At 44.4% G+C, this 18,308-nt stretch overlaps 1 protein-coding gene across 1 annotated transcript in view; it reads left to right on the forward strand.

Moving 5' to 3' along the window:
* The first annotated feature begins 3,989 nt into the window (after nt 1–3,989).
* Nucleotides 3,990–18,308, forward strand: part of TBCE (tubulin folding cofactor E) — a 55,897-nt gene continuing 41,578 nt past the window's right edge. Inside the window, exons 1-3 of the mRNA XM_084622186.1 lie at nt 3,990–4,081; nt 6,572–6,709; nt 8,625–8,709. Of these exons, the coding sequence (XP_084478312.1) occupies nt 6,610–6,709; nt 8,625–8,709 (185 nt within the window). The 5' untranslated portion in view covers nt 3,990–4,081; nt 6,572–6,609. The remainder of the gene's footprint in view (nt 4,082–6,571; nt 6,710–8,624; nt 8,710–18,308) is intronic.

The raw sequence follows: 18,308 nt of genomic DNA on the forward strand, positions 1-18,308 counted from the left end.
TAGTAAGGAATCTATTTATCAAAAATTTCCTGAATCAGTTTTGTCTATATTGTTACAGATATACTTGCTGACAGGTATTTTGAAAGAAATTACCAAAATAATTGAAACTGGTGTGATTACATTGTGTTATTTTGACGATTAAAATTTGCAGAATTTTAAAATGTTGTGCACAGAATTTTTAATTTTTTGGTGCAGAATTCCCCCATGAGTAACTGCTGTAGCTGGGTTTTAGAGCTGGTCTAGTCTTGTGACTCTTCCAGTCAACCTAGCATTGTAGCTAGTCAGGCAGCTTACTACAGGCCAGCTGTGTTCATTAGGTGGCCCAGAGACTGGCTCTGCTGTAGGCCCTGATTCCTGACACTGAAGTCCATATTTGATCTCATTCTGATTGCTAGTAGTTAAAGACTGGCTTGTGTGCTGATGCTAAGGCTTAATATTCCTTCCAAAAATCGTGTAACCATTACTTATAACTCTGGATATTCTTGTCATCCATATAAATGTCCAATCCCTTTTTTTAATCTTGCCAAGTTCTTGGCCTCAATGATTTCATATGGCAATGAGCTCCACAGTCTAATCAGATGTTGTTTCCTTTTATTAGTTTTACACTTTCCACCTTTTGATCCAAACTAGCTATTTTTATATAGCTAAGGTATTTTATATCGTTGTGACTAGTCAAGCATTCTAATAAAAATATTATTTCTCTACCTATAAAATATCTGAACCCCCTCAAATTCAGAAATTGTTTACAGTATAGTCATGATTGTCCTAATAGCATAGGGGACACAGATTTTATTTGGATAATTAGGAGTTTGGATAGCTATGTAGACTCCCTCCTCAGGCTCTACGCTACCAAAGTCTCCCCACCCCTGGAACCTGTAATAATTGAAAGGACAAGAGCAGCAGTGCAGGGAGCCCTCTGCAGCCCTGCTGTCATACGAGTAAGTGAGCGGGTCTGTGACAGTGGAGCTGCAGAGGTGCTCTTGCCCTCTTGATTATCCAAACTCCTAATTATCCAAATAAAATCTGTGTCCCCTATGCTATTAGGACAATCATGACTATACTGTAAACAATTTCTGAATTTGAGGGGGTTCAGATATTTTATAGGTAGAGAAATAATATTTTTATTAGAATGCTTGACTAGTCACAATGATATAAAATGCACTGTTCTGTTCATTGTGTTCCTTTCAAAAGATCCTATGATTGGAAAGTTGCTTTGAATTTTAAATGATAGTTGAAGTTAGTGGGAGCAATATATTCTCTGAAAATTAGGTCCAAGGTATCTTAATTTGGGCACCTACAATCTGCTTTCACTTCAGAAATATTTTACCTGTAACTAGCTCAAGATCACACAGTGAGTTTGTGTCTGAGCCTGGTACACAGGGGTCCTCATTCCCAGTCCAGTATCTCATCCATAAGAACACACAGGACATGCTGCATCCTTGTGAGACATTTGTTAGTAATTTCCCCCCCAGTACCAAGATCTTGGTGGACTGGTTTCAGTCACTCATTTTAGTAATCATTTAAATTAGCAAGCAAGAAACCTTGATTTAAATAGATTTTAATAGTTTTACATTTGTACTTTTTAGTTGAAAGAAAGGTTAATTCTCATTGGTTGGTAAACATTAACACATGTTGATTTGCCACTAAATATAGTCTTTACACTAATTTTGGTGTTGCTTTTTGCTAACCACGAGGATACACACCCTATTTATACACAATTAAGGAATGTTATAGTTAACTTACATTTGTTCAATTTTTAATGTTTACATTTTTATGTTAGAAAATGGTGAATGATTTATTTCCTCAATGGTTATTAATTTTTTACTTGTGATTTGTTTCAAGTCTATTTGGTTGGAAAATCAAATTAAAAATGCACAAAACCAGCAATTTAAAATGTTTTAATTCCTTAAATAAAACTCTTAAAACATTTTTATATCTAACTCATTTATCAAAAAATGTATCAAAACATGTTTTACAACTAAAACTAATTAGACAAAGTATCTGTTGCTAATTAATTAATTTGATTGTTTCTGGTCACCATGTTCAAGATTTTAGAACTAGTCAATCTCATCCTTACAAACCTAGTTTGTATTCATATTTTTGGACAAGGAAACCAACCTTTTCTGTCTTTCTCAACTTCCAGTTTATTTTTAAACTTTGAATAAACTAGTTATTGAACTGAACTAGTGAAATAAACTGAAATAAAAAAAAGTGTTTTTGCACCTGCAGAAAAGACTATTGCTCATTTAGCCCTTCAGCAAACTCTGGTTCCAAGTGCTTAGGCTGTGACTACCCCTGGTTTCAGGGGCTAGACTTGCTTTAAAAAGTGGCAGCCAACATATATTTATTAACTATTTTAATCAATGAAAATTTAGGCCTTACCATAAATTGTAATAATTTCACTTATAATTTTAAGTAGGTTTATTTTTCTGAAATAAATTGGTGTTTAATTAAAAGTTCAATTTAAAAAAAATCATCAATTTTCATCCACGCTGGCCAACCTAGCGGAGTCTTATTGGAAAAGCCCACCCACTGCTAAAGGCCCCTCCCCCAGCCTAGCAGGAGGGACCACTGGACCCAGGGACCAACTGATTATGGGGGACAACTAATGAAAAACAGGGACCGGAGTGAGGGTCAGAGGTTCAAAATGAGGATACCGGTAGAGGACACCGAGCAGAGAACCCCGGACAGCGCCCACTGCTCCTCAAAGCTGTCGAGGGAGACAGCGGACGCTGCCCAGTGGAACTCTGCCCAGATGCATGAAACTAGGGAGGAATGGAAATAGGCCCCGCAGTCGCAGAGCACCCCCTCGTCCAACATCCTCCTCCTGGTATTGTAGATAAGAGACTTTGGCCAGAGCCAGGAGGAGGTTGATGAGGAGGTCTCGTGACTTTGTGGGGCCACGGATAGGGTGCACAAAGAGGAACAAGTGTGGGGAAAAGTGCAGCCAGCACCTCAACAAGAGGTTCTGGAGGAGCCAGAATAGGGGCTGCAACCTGGCGCATTCGAGATAGGCGTGCGCCAGGTTCTCCCTCACGGCGCAAAAGGGGCAGGCCTCAGGTACAGGGGTAAACCGCGCCAGGTACACACTCGTGTTCATGGCTCCATGAAGGAGCCGCCAACTAATGTCCCCGGCGGGCCGTGGGACCAAGGTGGAATAAAGGCTGGCCCACCGGGGCTCCTCACCCTCTTTAGGTGGAAGATAATCCCGCCATTTGGTATCGGGGTGGGACACGAGGGTGAGGAAGTGTAACATATGGAGCATGAGTGTGTACAGATGGTTCTGGCCATGGTTTGAAACCGGACCGACTGCAGGGTATGCACCTGGCAAGGAGTGTGGGAGCAGGGAGGCCGGTGGGGGGGGGCAAGAAAAAATGTCTGGAGGGCCAGGGGTGGGCGGGGAACGCCCTCTCGCAGGGCAGTTGGGTGACAAAGCGGCCTTCGCTTCCTGGAGTATGCGCCTAGGGGTCGGAAGGGTGGAATGCCCCAGGCATTGTCCGAGCGCGCAGGGCTCCACCCAGTCCACCTGTCCTAGTCCAGGAGGTCTCCGACTCTGGCAGTTTCTGCCAGGACCAACCTCTGACACACCGAGGGAGACACCGCCACCTGCACACGGATGCTAGTGGGGTCGCAGCTGAGCCCTCCCTGGCCCAGGCTGCTCACTGCAGCCCCGAGAAGCAGCGGGCTGGAATTATTCGCCCAATCAGGAAACGCACCGCAACCAACAGCCAATCAGAAAAGAGCTAACTGCACACCTTCCTCAGCGGCTCCTCGCCGCGATGCATCATGGGATTTGTGGTCCGGGTACCTCGCAGCTCCATATGAGGAGAGACTGAAGAACTCCCCGGAGTCTCTACGGCGCCGACTCTGTGACTATAGAAGGAGGAGGAGCGGTTTAGTGTTTCCGACGAGGCGACCAATGGGGAGGGGGGAAATAGGCGGGCATAGAGCGCTTTGAACCAATGGGAAGGCGGCGGGGCGGGGCGGGGCGGATCTCTGTCGGTTTGGTTGGGGTGGGAACGGTCCTTACCGGGAGGAGCGCCAGCCTGCCGGGGAGCAGGGGCGCTGCTGCGGGACTCAGGTACCGGTCACAGCGGCCAGCGGGAGCCGGTCAGGCTTCGGGACCCCCGGGCCAGGGACACGCAACGGCCCCCGCCCGCCCTGGGGAGCGGCTGGGTCCCGAGCCGCCCAGCTCCGCCGAGTCAGCCCCTCCCCGGTTCCGCGCGGGCTGCTTCGCGCCGGCTGGCGGGGCGGCCCCTCCCCGCCGCGCTCTGGCGGCGCCGCTGGTGCAGGGACCCCGCGGCCTTCTCCCGGCAGCGCGGGGCGATGGCCTCAGCGGGTCTGTCTCATGGGAGCCGCCCTGCCCCATGGTTCCAGCCCCGGCCTCCTCGCAGGGCTGCACCGCGCGGACCCGCTGCCGGGGGTGTCCCGGGGCCTCGCTGCTGCAGCCCAAGGCTTGACGGGCACATTCCCTCCAAAGGAGGGCGGCCTCTGCCCCGCAGACTTAGCCCCCACGGGGGCCTCGCTTGCGGAGCGCCCTTGGTCTCTAGGGAGAACTGGAAAACCTGCTTCCGGCTCAAGCTCTCTCTGAGCCGGGAGAGCCGCCTGATCTCGCCTCACCCCGCACAAAGATTGTCACCCCGCATGGCCATCACTCGAGCTGGTTAAACATCTGGAGCAGTGGTTTTCAACCCAGTCAGCACCCAGCTGTGACATCCTCAGGGCCATAGGGGTAGTAGAAACATAACCCACAGAGAGCTGCATATGTGGCCCACCCCGGTTAATAGGTTGAGAACCGCTGCTCTGGAGAGTTTCATTGTCTGTCAGAACACACTAGTCAGGTTTACTGTGTGCAGCCCTGCTGCAGGGCTGATGTATCTTATCCACCATTAAACGAAAAAGAAAATATCTTTTGTGTTAATTGCCTGGCTTTGGCTCTGTTCTTAATGGATGGTGCAACAGTAAGCATTGTATTGTATTGTTATAACCCATGCAGAATGCCTAGCTTTGAAGAGAGGATAATTCCCTTACCTCCTAATTCTGCTTCTTTGAGCATATCTGACTTGAGTCTCACTCTCAAATATGCAGTTAAGGGAGCTCTTGCTTCCTGTTCTTGAAAGGCACTAATTAGCAGGAATGCTCTGAGACTGGAGCACGTATAGGAAAGCCGAGTTTTTGAGATTGGTCTGCTGGGGAGTGGTTCTCAAACTGTGGGTTGGGACACCAAAGTGGGTCACGACCCTGTTTTAGTGGGGTTGCCAGGGCTGGCTTAGACTTGCTGAGGCCGAGGGCCGAAGCTGATGCCTGAGCCCCACCACCTGGGCTCGAAGCCTGAGGGCCTCAGCCCTGGGTGGTGGGGCTTAAGTTCATAGAATCAGAATTGGAAGGGACCTCAGGAGGTCATCTAGTTCAACCCCCTGCTCAAAGCAGGACCAATCCCCAATTTTTGCCCCAGATCCCTAAATGGCCCCCTCAAGGATTGAACTCACAATCCTGGGTTTAGCAGGACAATGGTCAAACCACTGAGCTATTCCTCCTGCCAGACCCCCGCCAGAGGCCCCATGCCCGGGACTGAAGTCCTGGGCTTCAGTTTTGGCCTCTCCCACAGTGGGGCTTTGCCTTTGGCCCCCCCAATTCTGGGCCGCTGGGTTCGGGTGGGCTCAGGCTTCAGTATTCTCCCCTCCCCCCCCCCCGCCTGCCCAGCCCTGGAGTCGTGTAGTAATTTTTGTTGTCAGAAGGGGATTGCGGTTCAATGAAGTTTGAGAGTGCCTGGATTAGAGCAGTTGTTTTCAACCTTTTTTCATTTGTGGACCCCTAAAAAAATTCAAATCGAGTTGCGGACCCCTTTGGAAGTCTTAGACGTAGTCTGCAGACTCCCAGGGATTTTCTGCAGCTCACAGGTTGAAAACCACTCTTCTATGGTAACAACCTTTTGCGGACCCCTTAGACATAGACTTTGGACCCCCAGGTTGAAAACCACTGGATTAGAGGGTCAGTCTTAAAAAATTAGGTGGAGTTTTCTGCATTATCGGAGGCATGAAACTTAGGAGTGAAAATCGTCATGATGGTCTTTAAAAATTAGAATTAGGAGGTAAACCACAATAAGAAAATACCTGTGACTAAAAAACTTGCTGAGTAATAAGTGTCATTTCTATAGCTATTCAAGCAACAGTAACAGAAAAATCAGATTTCAGAGTAGCAGCTGTGTTAGTCTGTATTTGCAAAAAGAAAAGGAGTACTTGTGGCACCTTAGAGACTAACCAATTTATTTGAGCATAAGCTTTCGTGAGCTACAGCTCACTTCATGGGATGCAGCTCACGAAAGCTTATGCTCAAATCAATTTGTTAGTCTCTAAAGTGCCACAAGTACTCCTGTTCTTTTTAGAAAAATCAGAGTGAGATGCAGGGGAGAATCTGTATTTGCCAGACTGAAAGGTATAAGACTGATGGAGGAAGAATTTTATTTTCTTGTCTCTAAGAGGAAATTGTGAACAATGAGAAACAAAACCAAAAATTGTAACTTAAAAGCACTTGTGTGTATTTGTCAGCAATGTTGTTTCCCTTTCCCCAGATCCTTAAATAAGTGCCTTGGACTGCAGATTTCTCACAATGACTAGTAGTGTGCCTTCTGATGTGCTTGGTCGAAGAATCCTTTGTGATACAGAATATGCAACTGTGAGGTACGCTGGTAGTGTTCCTCCCACAACAGGTAAAGTTAATGTTTTGTAAATGTAAAGGTTAACTTTTGTATGAGAAGCTACTAGCTGTAGATCATAGTGCCATTTGCTATCTGTCTGGTTTTGTTTACTAATTGATGCAGATTGGCCTACTTTGCTGAGCAGCTCTGGTAACTTTGCAAAATACTGTTAGCTTCAGTACAGCCTCATTAGTACTAAAACTTCCAATGGTTTCCTAATACCTAAAATGAAATGGAATTATTTTTTAATATAACTGATGATGTGGTGGAGTCATGACAGTATGTTAGGAAGGGGAGAAACTGATTCCAATGACCAAAAGCCTCACCCGTATAGCAAACCATCTTATTCTTAGGATAGTGACCTGTTTACGTGTACTGACCTTTTTATCCTAAATGGAATGTAACGTTATTGCAAGATCTCTTGCTTCCAGCATGGAGAAATGCTATCTGGGGCATACCACTTAAAGCAACCCTACTATGGAGAGGTCCATTACTCTCTTGGAAAATACTCATTGGGTGGGGTAGCCAGGGAATGTTGAAGGGAGAGGACAAGAGATGGCCTAGGACAGTGTTCCCTCTAATTTTTTCCATCCATGTGCAAAATGAATTTTGTTATGTGCACCATGTTGAGGTAATGTGCGTATGTGCACCACCAACAGAAACCAAAAACCTAGGTGTAATATATAAGTTTTAAAAAAGTTACCATAGGGATAATTACTCCAGCCAGGACAGGTTAGGCATTTTAGAACTCATTACTGAAAGAATTAAATTTAAGTGTAAGAGAAATAAAACTTATGAAATGCATAGACCAGTCAAAAAACTAAAATAACACACTTTGAAAGAAGTAACAATAATAATACAAGTATGTGTTGGGAGGTGAGTGTGAAAGACAGTGTGTATGTGAGACAGACACACACATGGGGGGTGGGGGTGTGTGTGTGACCGAGAGATGCGCGTTGCCCCTTTAAGTACACTGCCATTTTAAGTAGATCAGAAGGTTCAAACACAGCAGGAGCTGCCAGCAAGCTCCCTCCCTCCTGAGCCCTGTTATGCCCACCACTTCTGCTTTGTGGAGTTGGGGTCAGGGGGAGGGGCACCAGAAGTGCTACACCAGAAGTGGCGGCACTTGATAGCCTGCCCAGCCATGTAGCTTAAAGGGAATTTACGCCTAGGGTGAATATCTTGCAATAAACTCATAGATTAAAATTAGTTTTCTTGTCCTACACAAACAACAAAAGTGTGTGGTGTCTCTAGAACTCTTTCTATTAGAGCTTTGGGGTATGTGATTTCCTAAACAAAATACTTTTTGACATTACTTTAATTTTGAGGATGCTTTCTGATTGAGGTAATAACAGCCTGGGCTAAACAAACTGCTAGGTCAATTTCGTAACTCATTAACCCAGGAGAGAGGGTATAGATGCATAATTTTCCTAGCACTTGTAAAGTTTGAGGATTCTCTCTGTGCTGGCACAGACCCCCATTTGTGGTCCTGGGAGAGATAATAGTCCCTCTCCTACCTTTCTGTAGGACTGTGCATAGCCCTGGGCCTCTTTCCCTGCTCCTGTTTTCTCTCTCTCCAGACGCTTGAGCCTTTCTGAAGAATTCCTTTAACAGTTCAACATTAACAATCTCATCCAAAGTATAGTTTTTGTTAAAAATATTAACTACATTTTGAGAACTAGGAGGAAGAACTTTGCAGAAACATTTTTCATTGCCTTCAAAGTAAGTGTGGCAACTTTTAAGCCAAATCAATTTTTGAATGCCAGAATTATAGGTGGGCTTGTAAGTAGGGCTTTATATTGGAAATTGGTACTATAGAGAAAGGTTGTATACCCATAATGAATCAAATGTACTGGGCAGAAAATATCTGAACTCCAAATTTCTATTTTTTTGAATCAATATATTATTATTTATTATTATTTTTAAGGTCTTTGGCTTGGAGTAGAATGGGACAGTCCTCAAAGAGGAAAGCATAATGGCAGCCATGAAGGAATACAGTATTTTAAATGCACGTAAGTATCTTCTTAAGAAGATTACATATTTGACCAAGACACAAAGGGGGAAGAGAGAGATAAACACTGATCATACCCAGGAACAATAGAAATGGTGAATATTCGTAAAATATTCAGAGTTCTGTCCCTCAGTATTTAGGGCTTGTTCTAAGGGCCACTGAAGTTGCATTAAATCCTAGAGGCTAGATCCTACTTCTGGCTCCACTCATCCAAGTGGATCCAGTTGCAGGATCTAACCCATAGACTAATATCAAGCTGCTGACCTGGAGGTTCTCGTGCATCTACAAGGTTTGACTTCTGGGCACTATTACAGGTGGTCTTTGGTCACTCTGTGTCCTGGAAGGAGTAGAGGGCGTTTAGGCCCTGTAGTAAAGTGGGAAAATCATTGTGTTCTGCTGACTGTTTCCTTATGCAATTCTGTGGTGATGTTTAGTTTTGAATATAGCTAGAATTCAGATTTAAAATTATTCATAAATGCACTTCAAGGGGGTATACAAAATAATACTACGATTTCTTTCTCTTTGGTTTGAGGGGGAAGACGTTTGTTGTCTGATGCATTTAATAGACCATATTGGCATGCATTTTTTGGGGGGGTAACAAAGCCTGGTGAGAGCAAGCATAATATCTTTGACTTCCACTCTGTGTAAAATCGGTCTTTTATTCTTCCCTTCTTTAATTCTTGTCTGATGTTACTATTTTTGCCTGCCATTGTTAAAATTCTTTAGAGAGCCTTATATTGTATTTAAAAATTCAGTTAGTATTTTGTAATTTTGTGTGCTTAGAAAAAGGGGGAAAACTTGCGGACGTTTTAGTCTTCTGTGCTCCCAAGAAAACCCTTTAGAAATGCAAATTGTTATCCTTGTACAATTTCCCCAGTCTGGATCAAATTGGGAGTACTTGCATCAGAGTAAGTGGTATGGTGGCTTTTTTTTAATGTAATGTCTACATTGATGTAACATTAAGGTTATAAATAACACTCCCAAGTCAAGAATTGCAGAAGGCAAGTTGCTCAGATTGTACATGTGGAGTATTTTGGTACAGGTTACAGAGGTAAAAATTGTACTCGAAGTACATAACGCATGATTAAGCACAGGTTAATATTTTTATCCAAACTTTAAATCTTGTGTTTCCTGATTTATGGGTCTCCGAAATTAAGACTAAAAATTCTGGTAGAAATTTTTAAAAGGAAAATTATGCTGACCTCTTGACATCATAATGTTTTTCTATAATAATTAAGAGTTCTGTGTAGAAGACCTCTTTTTATTATCATGGAAGTGACTGATGTTGGAAACAATGGATTGTCACCACAGATTTTCCCTTCCCTTGTGCAAAGCTGAGATCTATCCATCCCCGGTGTATTAAAGTCTTTGGAGATTTCCAGAGAAGAGATTCTCACCTTCTTGTCACTTTCTTGTCTCCTGAAGTTCTCAATAATTGCCACAGGGGAGTTAACCTATTGTTAATACTAAAAAAAACTTTAACCAAAATTTAGTACTGTTAAATAGTGTAACAAGCTTTTTTTTATCAAACTAAATAATCAAATGTATTGCCATGAATATTTGGAGAGGAAGGGCCAGTTTTTTCTATTCCGATTTACTTTTTTTATGTTTTCTGTGAATTTTTTTTTTTATTATTTTAGTCTTTTGTGTTTTACCATTGGAAATGACTGCTGCGGCCAAGTGACAGAATACAAGATAATTTAAATACCATCTGTGGTTTTGCAGTGGAAACTTTATGCTTATATTTAATGTAGGAAGTAAACAGACTGCCATTCCCATAACAAATCTGAATGACCATCTGCTCATGCTAGTTGATTTTAGAAACTGAAACTTCTTGGCATCTGCAGATGAAGAATTTTTGACTTGTGTATGACACATCCAGCTCAAATCAGTAGGAAAAGTTTGTAATCTCTCTTCCAAAGCACAAGCAATGAGAGAAGAACTTCATGGTAAGGATTTCCTTCATGAAAATGAGTGAAAACTGGCAGTACCTGCCTTACTCTGACTCACATAACAGGAGATACGTGATATTTGGGACACTTTGTTCTCCCCAACCCCACCCCCAGCACAATATATAGCTGTTCTCCAAGTACCTCCCAGATATGTTCTCAACTTGTAGGCTGCAGCCAGGCCTGGTGTGGGGGACATGATCATCCATCTTTCTTTATGACTAGATGGGAAGAGTCCTGCCACTGTCTTCTGTTAGAATGGGGTTATGGTATAGAAAAGGATGAGAATCACTATTTTAGGGTGTCCTATAGAAACAGCAGTGCATGAGATGAAGCATATTTCTCTGTTTATTGAGAGAGAAACTGGATGTAGTTTACCCCCAGGTCACGTGTCCCAAGAGAGCCATAGGAATCAAATGGGAAACATCAAGATGAAGGGTGATTCCTACAGTTGTATCTAGAATTCAGTAGCATTACAAGACTCTCTAAAGAACTTGCTTCTCTCCTTCAGAAAACCTGGTGTTCTGAATTCTTAATGAGGGACAGCAGTTCAGCCTCTCCTTGAAGCTGTAGAGGAGTTTACCCATTATTTTGTTTAATGACTCAAATGAAAAATAAGCTAATGTTCCCCAGAGGGATTCCAAAATAGCTATTGCTCACCCTTAGCAAAGAGGCAGAAATAGAAGGGATGGATTCTGTTGGCTAATGTAAATCACAGCTTTCAGCCTGTATCTTCTAAAATTCAGGACTTATCTGGCATGGAAGCCCTAGAGGTTTCATTATCAGAAAAGGAGGTGATAAAGCTAAGCTTATTCTTTAGAAGAGAAAAGGGGGAAAATTATACAGCTCTGAGGGATGGATACTCTTTTGCCCTATATCTAATAATAGTAACTAATAAAATTAGGCTTAATGAAGATAAGGCCATTCTTAATGGAAGAAAAAGAATTACACATTACTGAACTCCTGTTAGCAGAAGTATTCCAGTTGAGAGTCCCAAGACTGCCATCCTTCTTAAATAGTGTAATTCATAATGGAAGTGGCCCAACTGCTTTGAATTCAGTTGAAGAAAAAATTAGTAAAGAGATCCTCTGTTTCCAAGATATAATTAGCTGCACTCTCCCTTAGGAGAGAGATATAATACAAGTATGTGCAGTGTATGTGTCTGTGTAAGGTGTCCAGCCTGAACAGGCAACTGACAAAGCCATACATACTCCAAAAAGTCTCAACTGATTATACAAAAATACCCAAAGATGATGCAGCTGTAATTTCTCTAATACCAGATATTGTGATTCTATGGAAAGGAAATCTTTGAGAGAATATAATAGAAAGCCAAAACTGTACAGTTTCTCCTATCAAATTTAAAATTTTGTGTATTATTTAAATCTGTTTTAATACCTCTTTTCAGAACTGTGCTTTAATTAGTGTTTCTCTGGCAATAATTGGTTCATGTTCCCCACTCATGAATACAGAGTATTTAAATTGGAGGTGAGGCTTTCACTTTTCTGCCTCAGAACCATTGTTTCTCTAACTTGGGAAGATCTTTCTGGAGAATACTAAAGTGGATGATTGATCCTGGTAATCAGCCTGATTGACAGCTTGATCCGGGGTCAGGAGTATAAGGGAAGAAGCCTCCATAAGAGAGGGTAGCTGCAGAGGCACTGTGAGAGGAAGGAATCCAGGTGTCCATGAGAGCCAGGAAGAATGAGCTATGAAAGATTGTGGATGGCTGTGCTCTTTAGAAGTGGGGTAGGCGTTCCAGACACAAGAGAAAGGGTTGAGGAGGTAGTGGTTAATGTGGGTGAGGACAGGAATGGTGGCACCAGGGAGGCTGTGGTGGAGATGGGTGTGGGATGTGGGGATGAAGGGGGGGCTAGGAGGTGGTGAGGATGTGCATGTGGGACCTAGATTTGTGCTGACTGGCAGAGAGAGAAAGAGGTGCAGGTGGAGCTAATGGGAACTGTAGAGTCGTGAGGGTAGTGAGCAAGGGGATTTGGAGCCAGTAAGGAGGAAGGAAGGGTGAAAGGAGGAGGATGACAGATGCCATGATACAGAAGTGGGGTGTGGTAGATGAACAGAAAAAAATTCATAGATGCTAAGATCAGAAGAGACCATTATGGTCATCCAGTCTGACCTGCACAACGCAGGCCACAGAATCTCACCCACCCACTCCTGTGAAAAACCTCTCACCTATGTCTGAGCTATTGAAGTCCTCAAATCGTGGTTTAAAGACTTCAAGGAGCAGAGAATCCTCCAGCAAGTGACCCGTGCCTCATGCTACAGAGGAAGGCGAAAAACCTCCAGGGCCTCTTCCAATCTGCCCTGGAGGAAAATTCCTTCCCGACCCCAAATATGGCGATCAGCTAAACCCTGAGCATATGGGCAAGATTCAACAGTCAGATACCCAGGAAAAAATTATGCTACACACCAGTCTCCAAGCCCAAGGCAGGATCCCATGCCGGTCCCAAAGCCATTTGTAATTTGTGTTGTGATTAACATGTAAGAGAGGTGGTGGTTAAGACCGTGATTGCAAAAGTGCTGTGATTTATTGCTTGAAGAAACTTTTGAATTATGTGATATGTAATAATTTTTTTTGGATGGGTGGGGAAGCTGAGCATTTAAATTGATCATGTTTTCAAACTATCAGGGGTTTTGAGTGAGAGTTTTTCACATCATATTAAGCTATTTTAGATAGTGATGTGGTTAGAATTATTAGGTTTTTATATTTTTATATTTATAAAAAAAACAGTGAAATTAGCTAGTTAAGTAGGATATGATGTATATTATGTGAAAGTATTTTCGATGCATTTTTTGTAACTACTGTAATCTGCAATTCACTATTGTATGTTTTGCAAAGCCAGTTTAGAAGTAGTTTTTAAATAAATAAGATACTTTTCCAAGTACTTTCTTATCCTGTGTAGGTATTTGGAACGTTTGTGAATACATTGGGGGGAAAGCCTGCTGCCAGTACTAAATTTATCATTAGGGCTGGTTTGTAATTTCCAACTGAAAATTTGGATGCATGATGCCCAAACGATTTCCCCTACTCTTGGTAGCCCCATAATGTCTCAAGATCATCATGTCAGTACGCACAACATGATTGCTAAAGCACGTGGTGTAGTTACATTGAGAAACAGTGTGTCTTGAATTTTGTAGAGGTTTTTTTGCTATGTTCTGATTGGCTGATTAATCCTTTCACTGTGACATGCTTTTATGTTGATGACAGTCTTTGTTTACATAACTGGTTACTCCCTCCCAGTTGCCTCCCCACCAACAAATGCAAGTTTCCAGACTGCCTCCCAGCTGACATCCTAACTGCTCATTTACTTCCTGCTGTGTTCTTCACCTGTCTGCCAGCTGATCTTCCTTCCTTCCCATTTACCCTGTATATTACTTCCACAGCTTGCCCTCTGCTGCTTCCTCCTAGCTGACCTTCTGCTGTATTCCTCTGCCAGCTGCTGCTGCTGCTTACCTTTGCTGTGAGTCCTGTCTGCCTCCATATTTACACACTGTGACATTAGCAAACCAGCACAGGTTAAAATTGGCAGCTAAGTAACTTGCGTGTGACCCTTAAAGGCAAATTGAGAGGAATTGTAATCAGGACATTTCACTTGTGCGTGGGCATCAAAAGATGCTTAAAAGGACTAATATGCTAGGCCCATTCATTTGTGTTGATAAGAAACCAAGGAAGATGCTGTGTATATGCAGGCAGAATTCTTGTCCCCTGCAGATTTCTTTGCTTCCCCACAGAAAAAGGATGGGGAAGCAAAGGGAAGCCACCAGAGTGGTGTCACACCCCTCCCCAGTAGTGTGGGCATGGCGTTTGGAGCAGCTGGTGGAGACTTAAATCTGGGGATGCCCGGTGGCTCCTACCCTGTGCTGGGCTCAGCTGCTAGTCCTGGCTGGGCTGGGGGAGGGGGAGGACAGGACTTCCTCTTCCCCTGCAAGGAGTGGCTGGGTCCAGGTCAGACCCACCCTCCAGAAACCTCTCCCAGCTGCAGGAAGGTGTGCACCCCTCCTGCACCACTTCCTGCCTCCATTGCTTCTTAACCATGGGGGACGGGGTCACTGCATGGGGAGCGGCTCCACTGTTTGCCCAGCCCCTGTACATCTGCATACCCTGTACCCAAAACCCCGCACCGAGCCCCCAAACCCCCACTCTCCCTGCATCCGGACACCAGCTGAGCCTCTCCCTCTGCATCTGGACCTGCACCCAGACCATCCCCTGCTGAGCCCCCCACACTTGAACCCCCACCCTGACGAGCCCCACCCCCTGCACCTGGACCACCTCACTGAGCCCCAACCAGCTGCACCTGGACCCACACCCCACCTGCACCTGGACAAGCTGAGCTCCAACCACCTTTATGTGGACCCTCACTGCAGAGTCCCATTCCCCCTGCACCCAGAACCCCCCAATGAGTCCCTGTGCATCCAGATCCCCTCTGCACCCAGACCCACCACCAAGCTCCTCACGCCCAGATTTCCCCATACAGAACCTGATTCCCCCCCCGCCACACACACACACACACACTAAGCCCCTACACATGGGTCCTGGTGCCCTTAGCCTGCCTGCCCCACACCTGTATCAGGGGCCAGGGCTGGGTGTACATGCGAGATCTACCCTCCTTGTCTGCTATCTTGGTGCACCTGGCAAGGAGGGGCTGGGCCCCAGGGTGTTTCTGGGGCAGGCCCAGGCCTTGCACTGTTGCTGCCTCACTGCCAAGTCTATGTCTCTTTGTGGGTGGGGGAGGGGCACCTGCAGGGTGATCTCCCACCTCTGTTCAGCTGGTGGCCTGGGCTCCCTGCCACCATGCTGGAGCCTCAACATTTATTTATTGACAAATAAAAATATGCTGAATTTTGCAGAAATTTTTTTTGGTGCAGAATTCCCTCAGGAGAATAGTATATACTGCATGAATCTAATGAATATTACCTATATTGTCTTCAGCTTATCTATCCCTGCAGTAATGAATAACCAGCAATTGCCTCATGTAGATCAGTGTAGCTGGATTACCTGTGTATGCATAGGAAATAGAATGGTAATTTCAAAGGGTGGGTCTTGGGGCTCAGCAAAGAGGAATCTTCAGATGCATGCTGTGCTCAAGACACTTGGCAGCATGTTTCAGCTATAAAAGAAAAACCTCAGGCACTATCCTGCCATTTCTAGTCTGCTTAACTTTAACAGAGAAAGTTTGAGCCATTGGATGGAGATCCCCAAGTAATTACTTGGGATGCCCCAAAAGATTTATGGAAAGACTCTAACAGACTCTACATCTAAGTTGTCATTTGGACTCCAATCTTTTGGATGAACCAGAGAGACTTATTACAAACTGGCAGATTTAACATCACTGCTATGCAGATCTGCAAACTCTGAAATCAACCGTAATGCATATGATTGATTTTAACCTCTTAACACACTTCCTTTTTTATATTAATAAACATTTAGTTTTTTAGTTTCCAAAGGATTTGCTACCAGCATGGTTTTTGGCTAAGATCTGAAGTATATTTTCACCAGGGATGTGTACCTGGTTCTTTGGAACTGAAAGAATCTAATATGTGATTTTTGGTTTTAATAATCTTTTATCACAGAAGCCTGGTTTGTCTGGATGGTGCATGAGGAGCTAGAGGGCCTGAAAGGGACAGTCTGTAGCTTCATAATACTAGTATAGTATTTTGGTAGCACACATTTGTTACTGACTTGGTGGAATCTTATGAGAATATACCACCGGTTTGGGGTACGTGCCCTGTTTCCTGGTAGCCTGACCTGAGATTGGCTCTCTTAGCTGTGTTCCATACTAAGCAGCATGACACCCATTACTACTTATCCCTACATCCCAGTGGTCCTCAAACTTTTTATCTTACGTCCTCGCTTACCCCTGTCCGTGCCGGGAGCGGGGGACACGGACAAGGGTAAGGAGGCCGGTGGCTGGGGCCAGAAGTGGAGTTGGGGGGCGCTCTCTCCCTGCCCCCTATGAGGGCTGGCCTGGGCCCCAGCTGTGCCCCCCAATGTTTCTCCATGCCCCACAATTTGGGGGGGCACACCCCACAATTTGGGGATCTTTGCTACACCCATTGCCACCTTCTGTTCGCTGGATATACCTCTGGCTTGCACACTCCTCCTATCTTCCCTGCTCCTCCAGTATTTTCCTCATCTTCTACCTTTCTGCTATGGTTTATTTCCCATTCCCCCCAAAAGGTGTTTCTATCTAGCCCTCTCCACAGGATGCTGCATCCCACAGCATTTTTTCCAGTTGCTCTCTGCCAATTCTTCCTCCTTCCGTCTGTGAACTTTCACTACCCATCTCTCTTGCTACTCCCTGTCTGATTTTTTCCCTTCACCCCTAAATATTTAAGAAAATACAGGGATGAGGGGGTGAGTTGATCTCAGACTATGTTGCTGTGGTCATTTTTAGTTTGTTTTTAGAGGTGGTCTGTTTTGTCTACTAATGATAATCTAATATCAGGCCCCTTAATATAGCTTGAAGGGGGGAAAATGGGTTTTGCAGCATGCCTAGAAGGTTAACAAATCTGGCTTCTGATGGACAGAGTGAGGAAGGGGTGCAAATTTCAAAACTGTGGGCCCCTCACAGAGAACACCCGACGTGCAGTCCTTTTAATTTATATTGAAAGGACTTCAGCTTGAATGTGTCTGCTGATCTCAAGCATAATAGTATGGCTCAGGGAGAGGGTAACCAGGACCCAAACCATTTAAGACTTCATAGATTAAAACCCACACATGGAGTTCCACCTAGAAGCTTATTGGGAGTCAGTGCAGATCCTGAAGCACTGCCCTCATGTGGTTTCAAAATGCAACTCTGCTTTAATAAGTGGGTCATAGCATTTTGCATTAGCTTCAGCTTCTGTATGGTTCCAGGTCATAGCCTCTTATAGAGCACATCACAGCAATGTAATCTCACAGTAACAAAGGCATGTTTAACTATAACAAGTCCCTTATATATTTTATTTTCATAAATTTCAGTAAAGATTTTATTGTTTGAAAAATACACAGCTATCAAAATTAGCAAAAGTATATAACACAGACTTACTATATGTAACCAAGTCTAAAGTAACCAGATGGCTCCATACCTAAATTCTAGAACAGAGTAATGGAGCAGTGGGATTTGTCTATATCTAGAACAAAGAAAATGCTTATCAAGGAGTAGTATATTAGACAATTCTTGCTAAATAGATCTGCAAAGTTAGTGATATTCAGTTTTTTCTAAGGAGATGATTAATGGCTAACAAATCAGGAAAAATCTATTTGTGTTATTGAGAAGACAAGTTTTATTTCTGAAGATATGTTTCTTAAATTTCCTCTAGAGCAGGGATGGGCAAACTTTTTGGCCCGAGGGCCATATTGGGATTGCAAAACTGTATGGAGGGCCAGTTAGGGAAGGCTGTGCCTCCCCAAACAGCCTGGCCCCTGCCCTCTAGCCGATCCCTCCCACTTCCTGCCCCCTAACTGCCCCCCTCAGAACCCCTGACCCATCCAACCCCACTGCTCCTTGTCCCCTGAAAGGCCCCCCGGGACTCCCACACTTATCCAACCCCATCCCCTGAACACCCCCTGCCCCCGAACTTCTGCTCCCTGTCCCCTGACTGCCCCCCCAGCCCCCTTACCACGCTGCTTAGAGCAGCATGTCCGGGAGCTGCG

The sequence above is a fragment of the Lepidochelys olivacea genome (genome assembly GCF_965140295.1).
Source record: "Lepidochelys olivacea isolate rLepOli2 genome assembly, chromosome: 3".
Taxonomy (NCBI): Eukaryota; Metazoa; Chordata; order Testudines; family Cheloniidae; genus Lepidochelys; species Lepidochelys olivacea.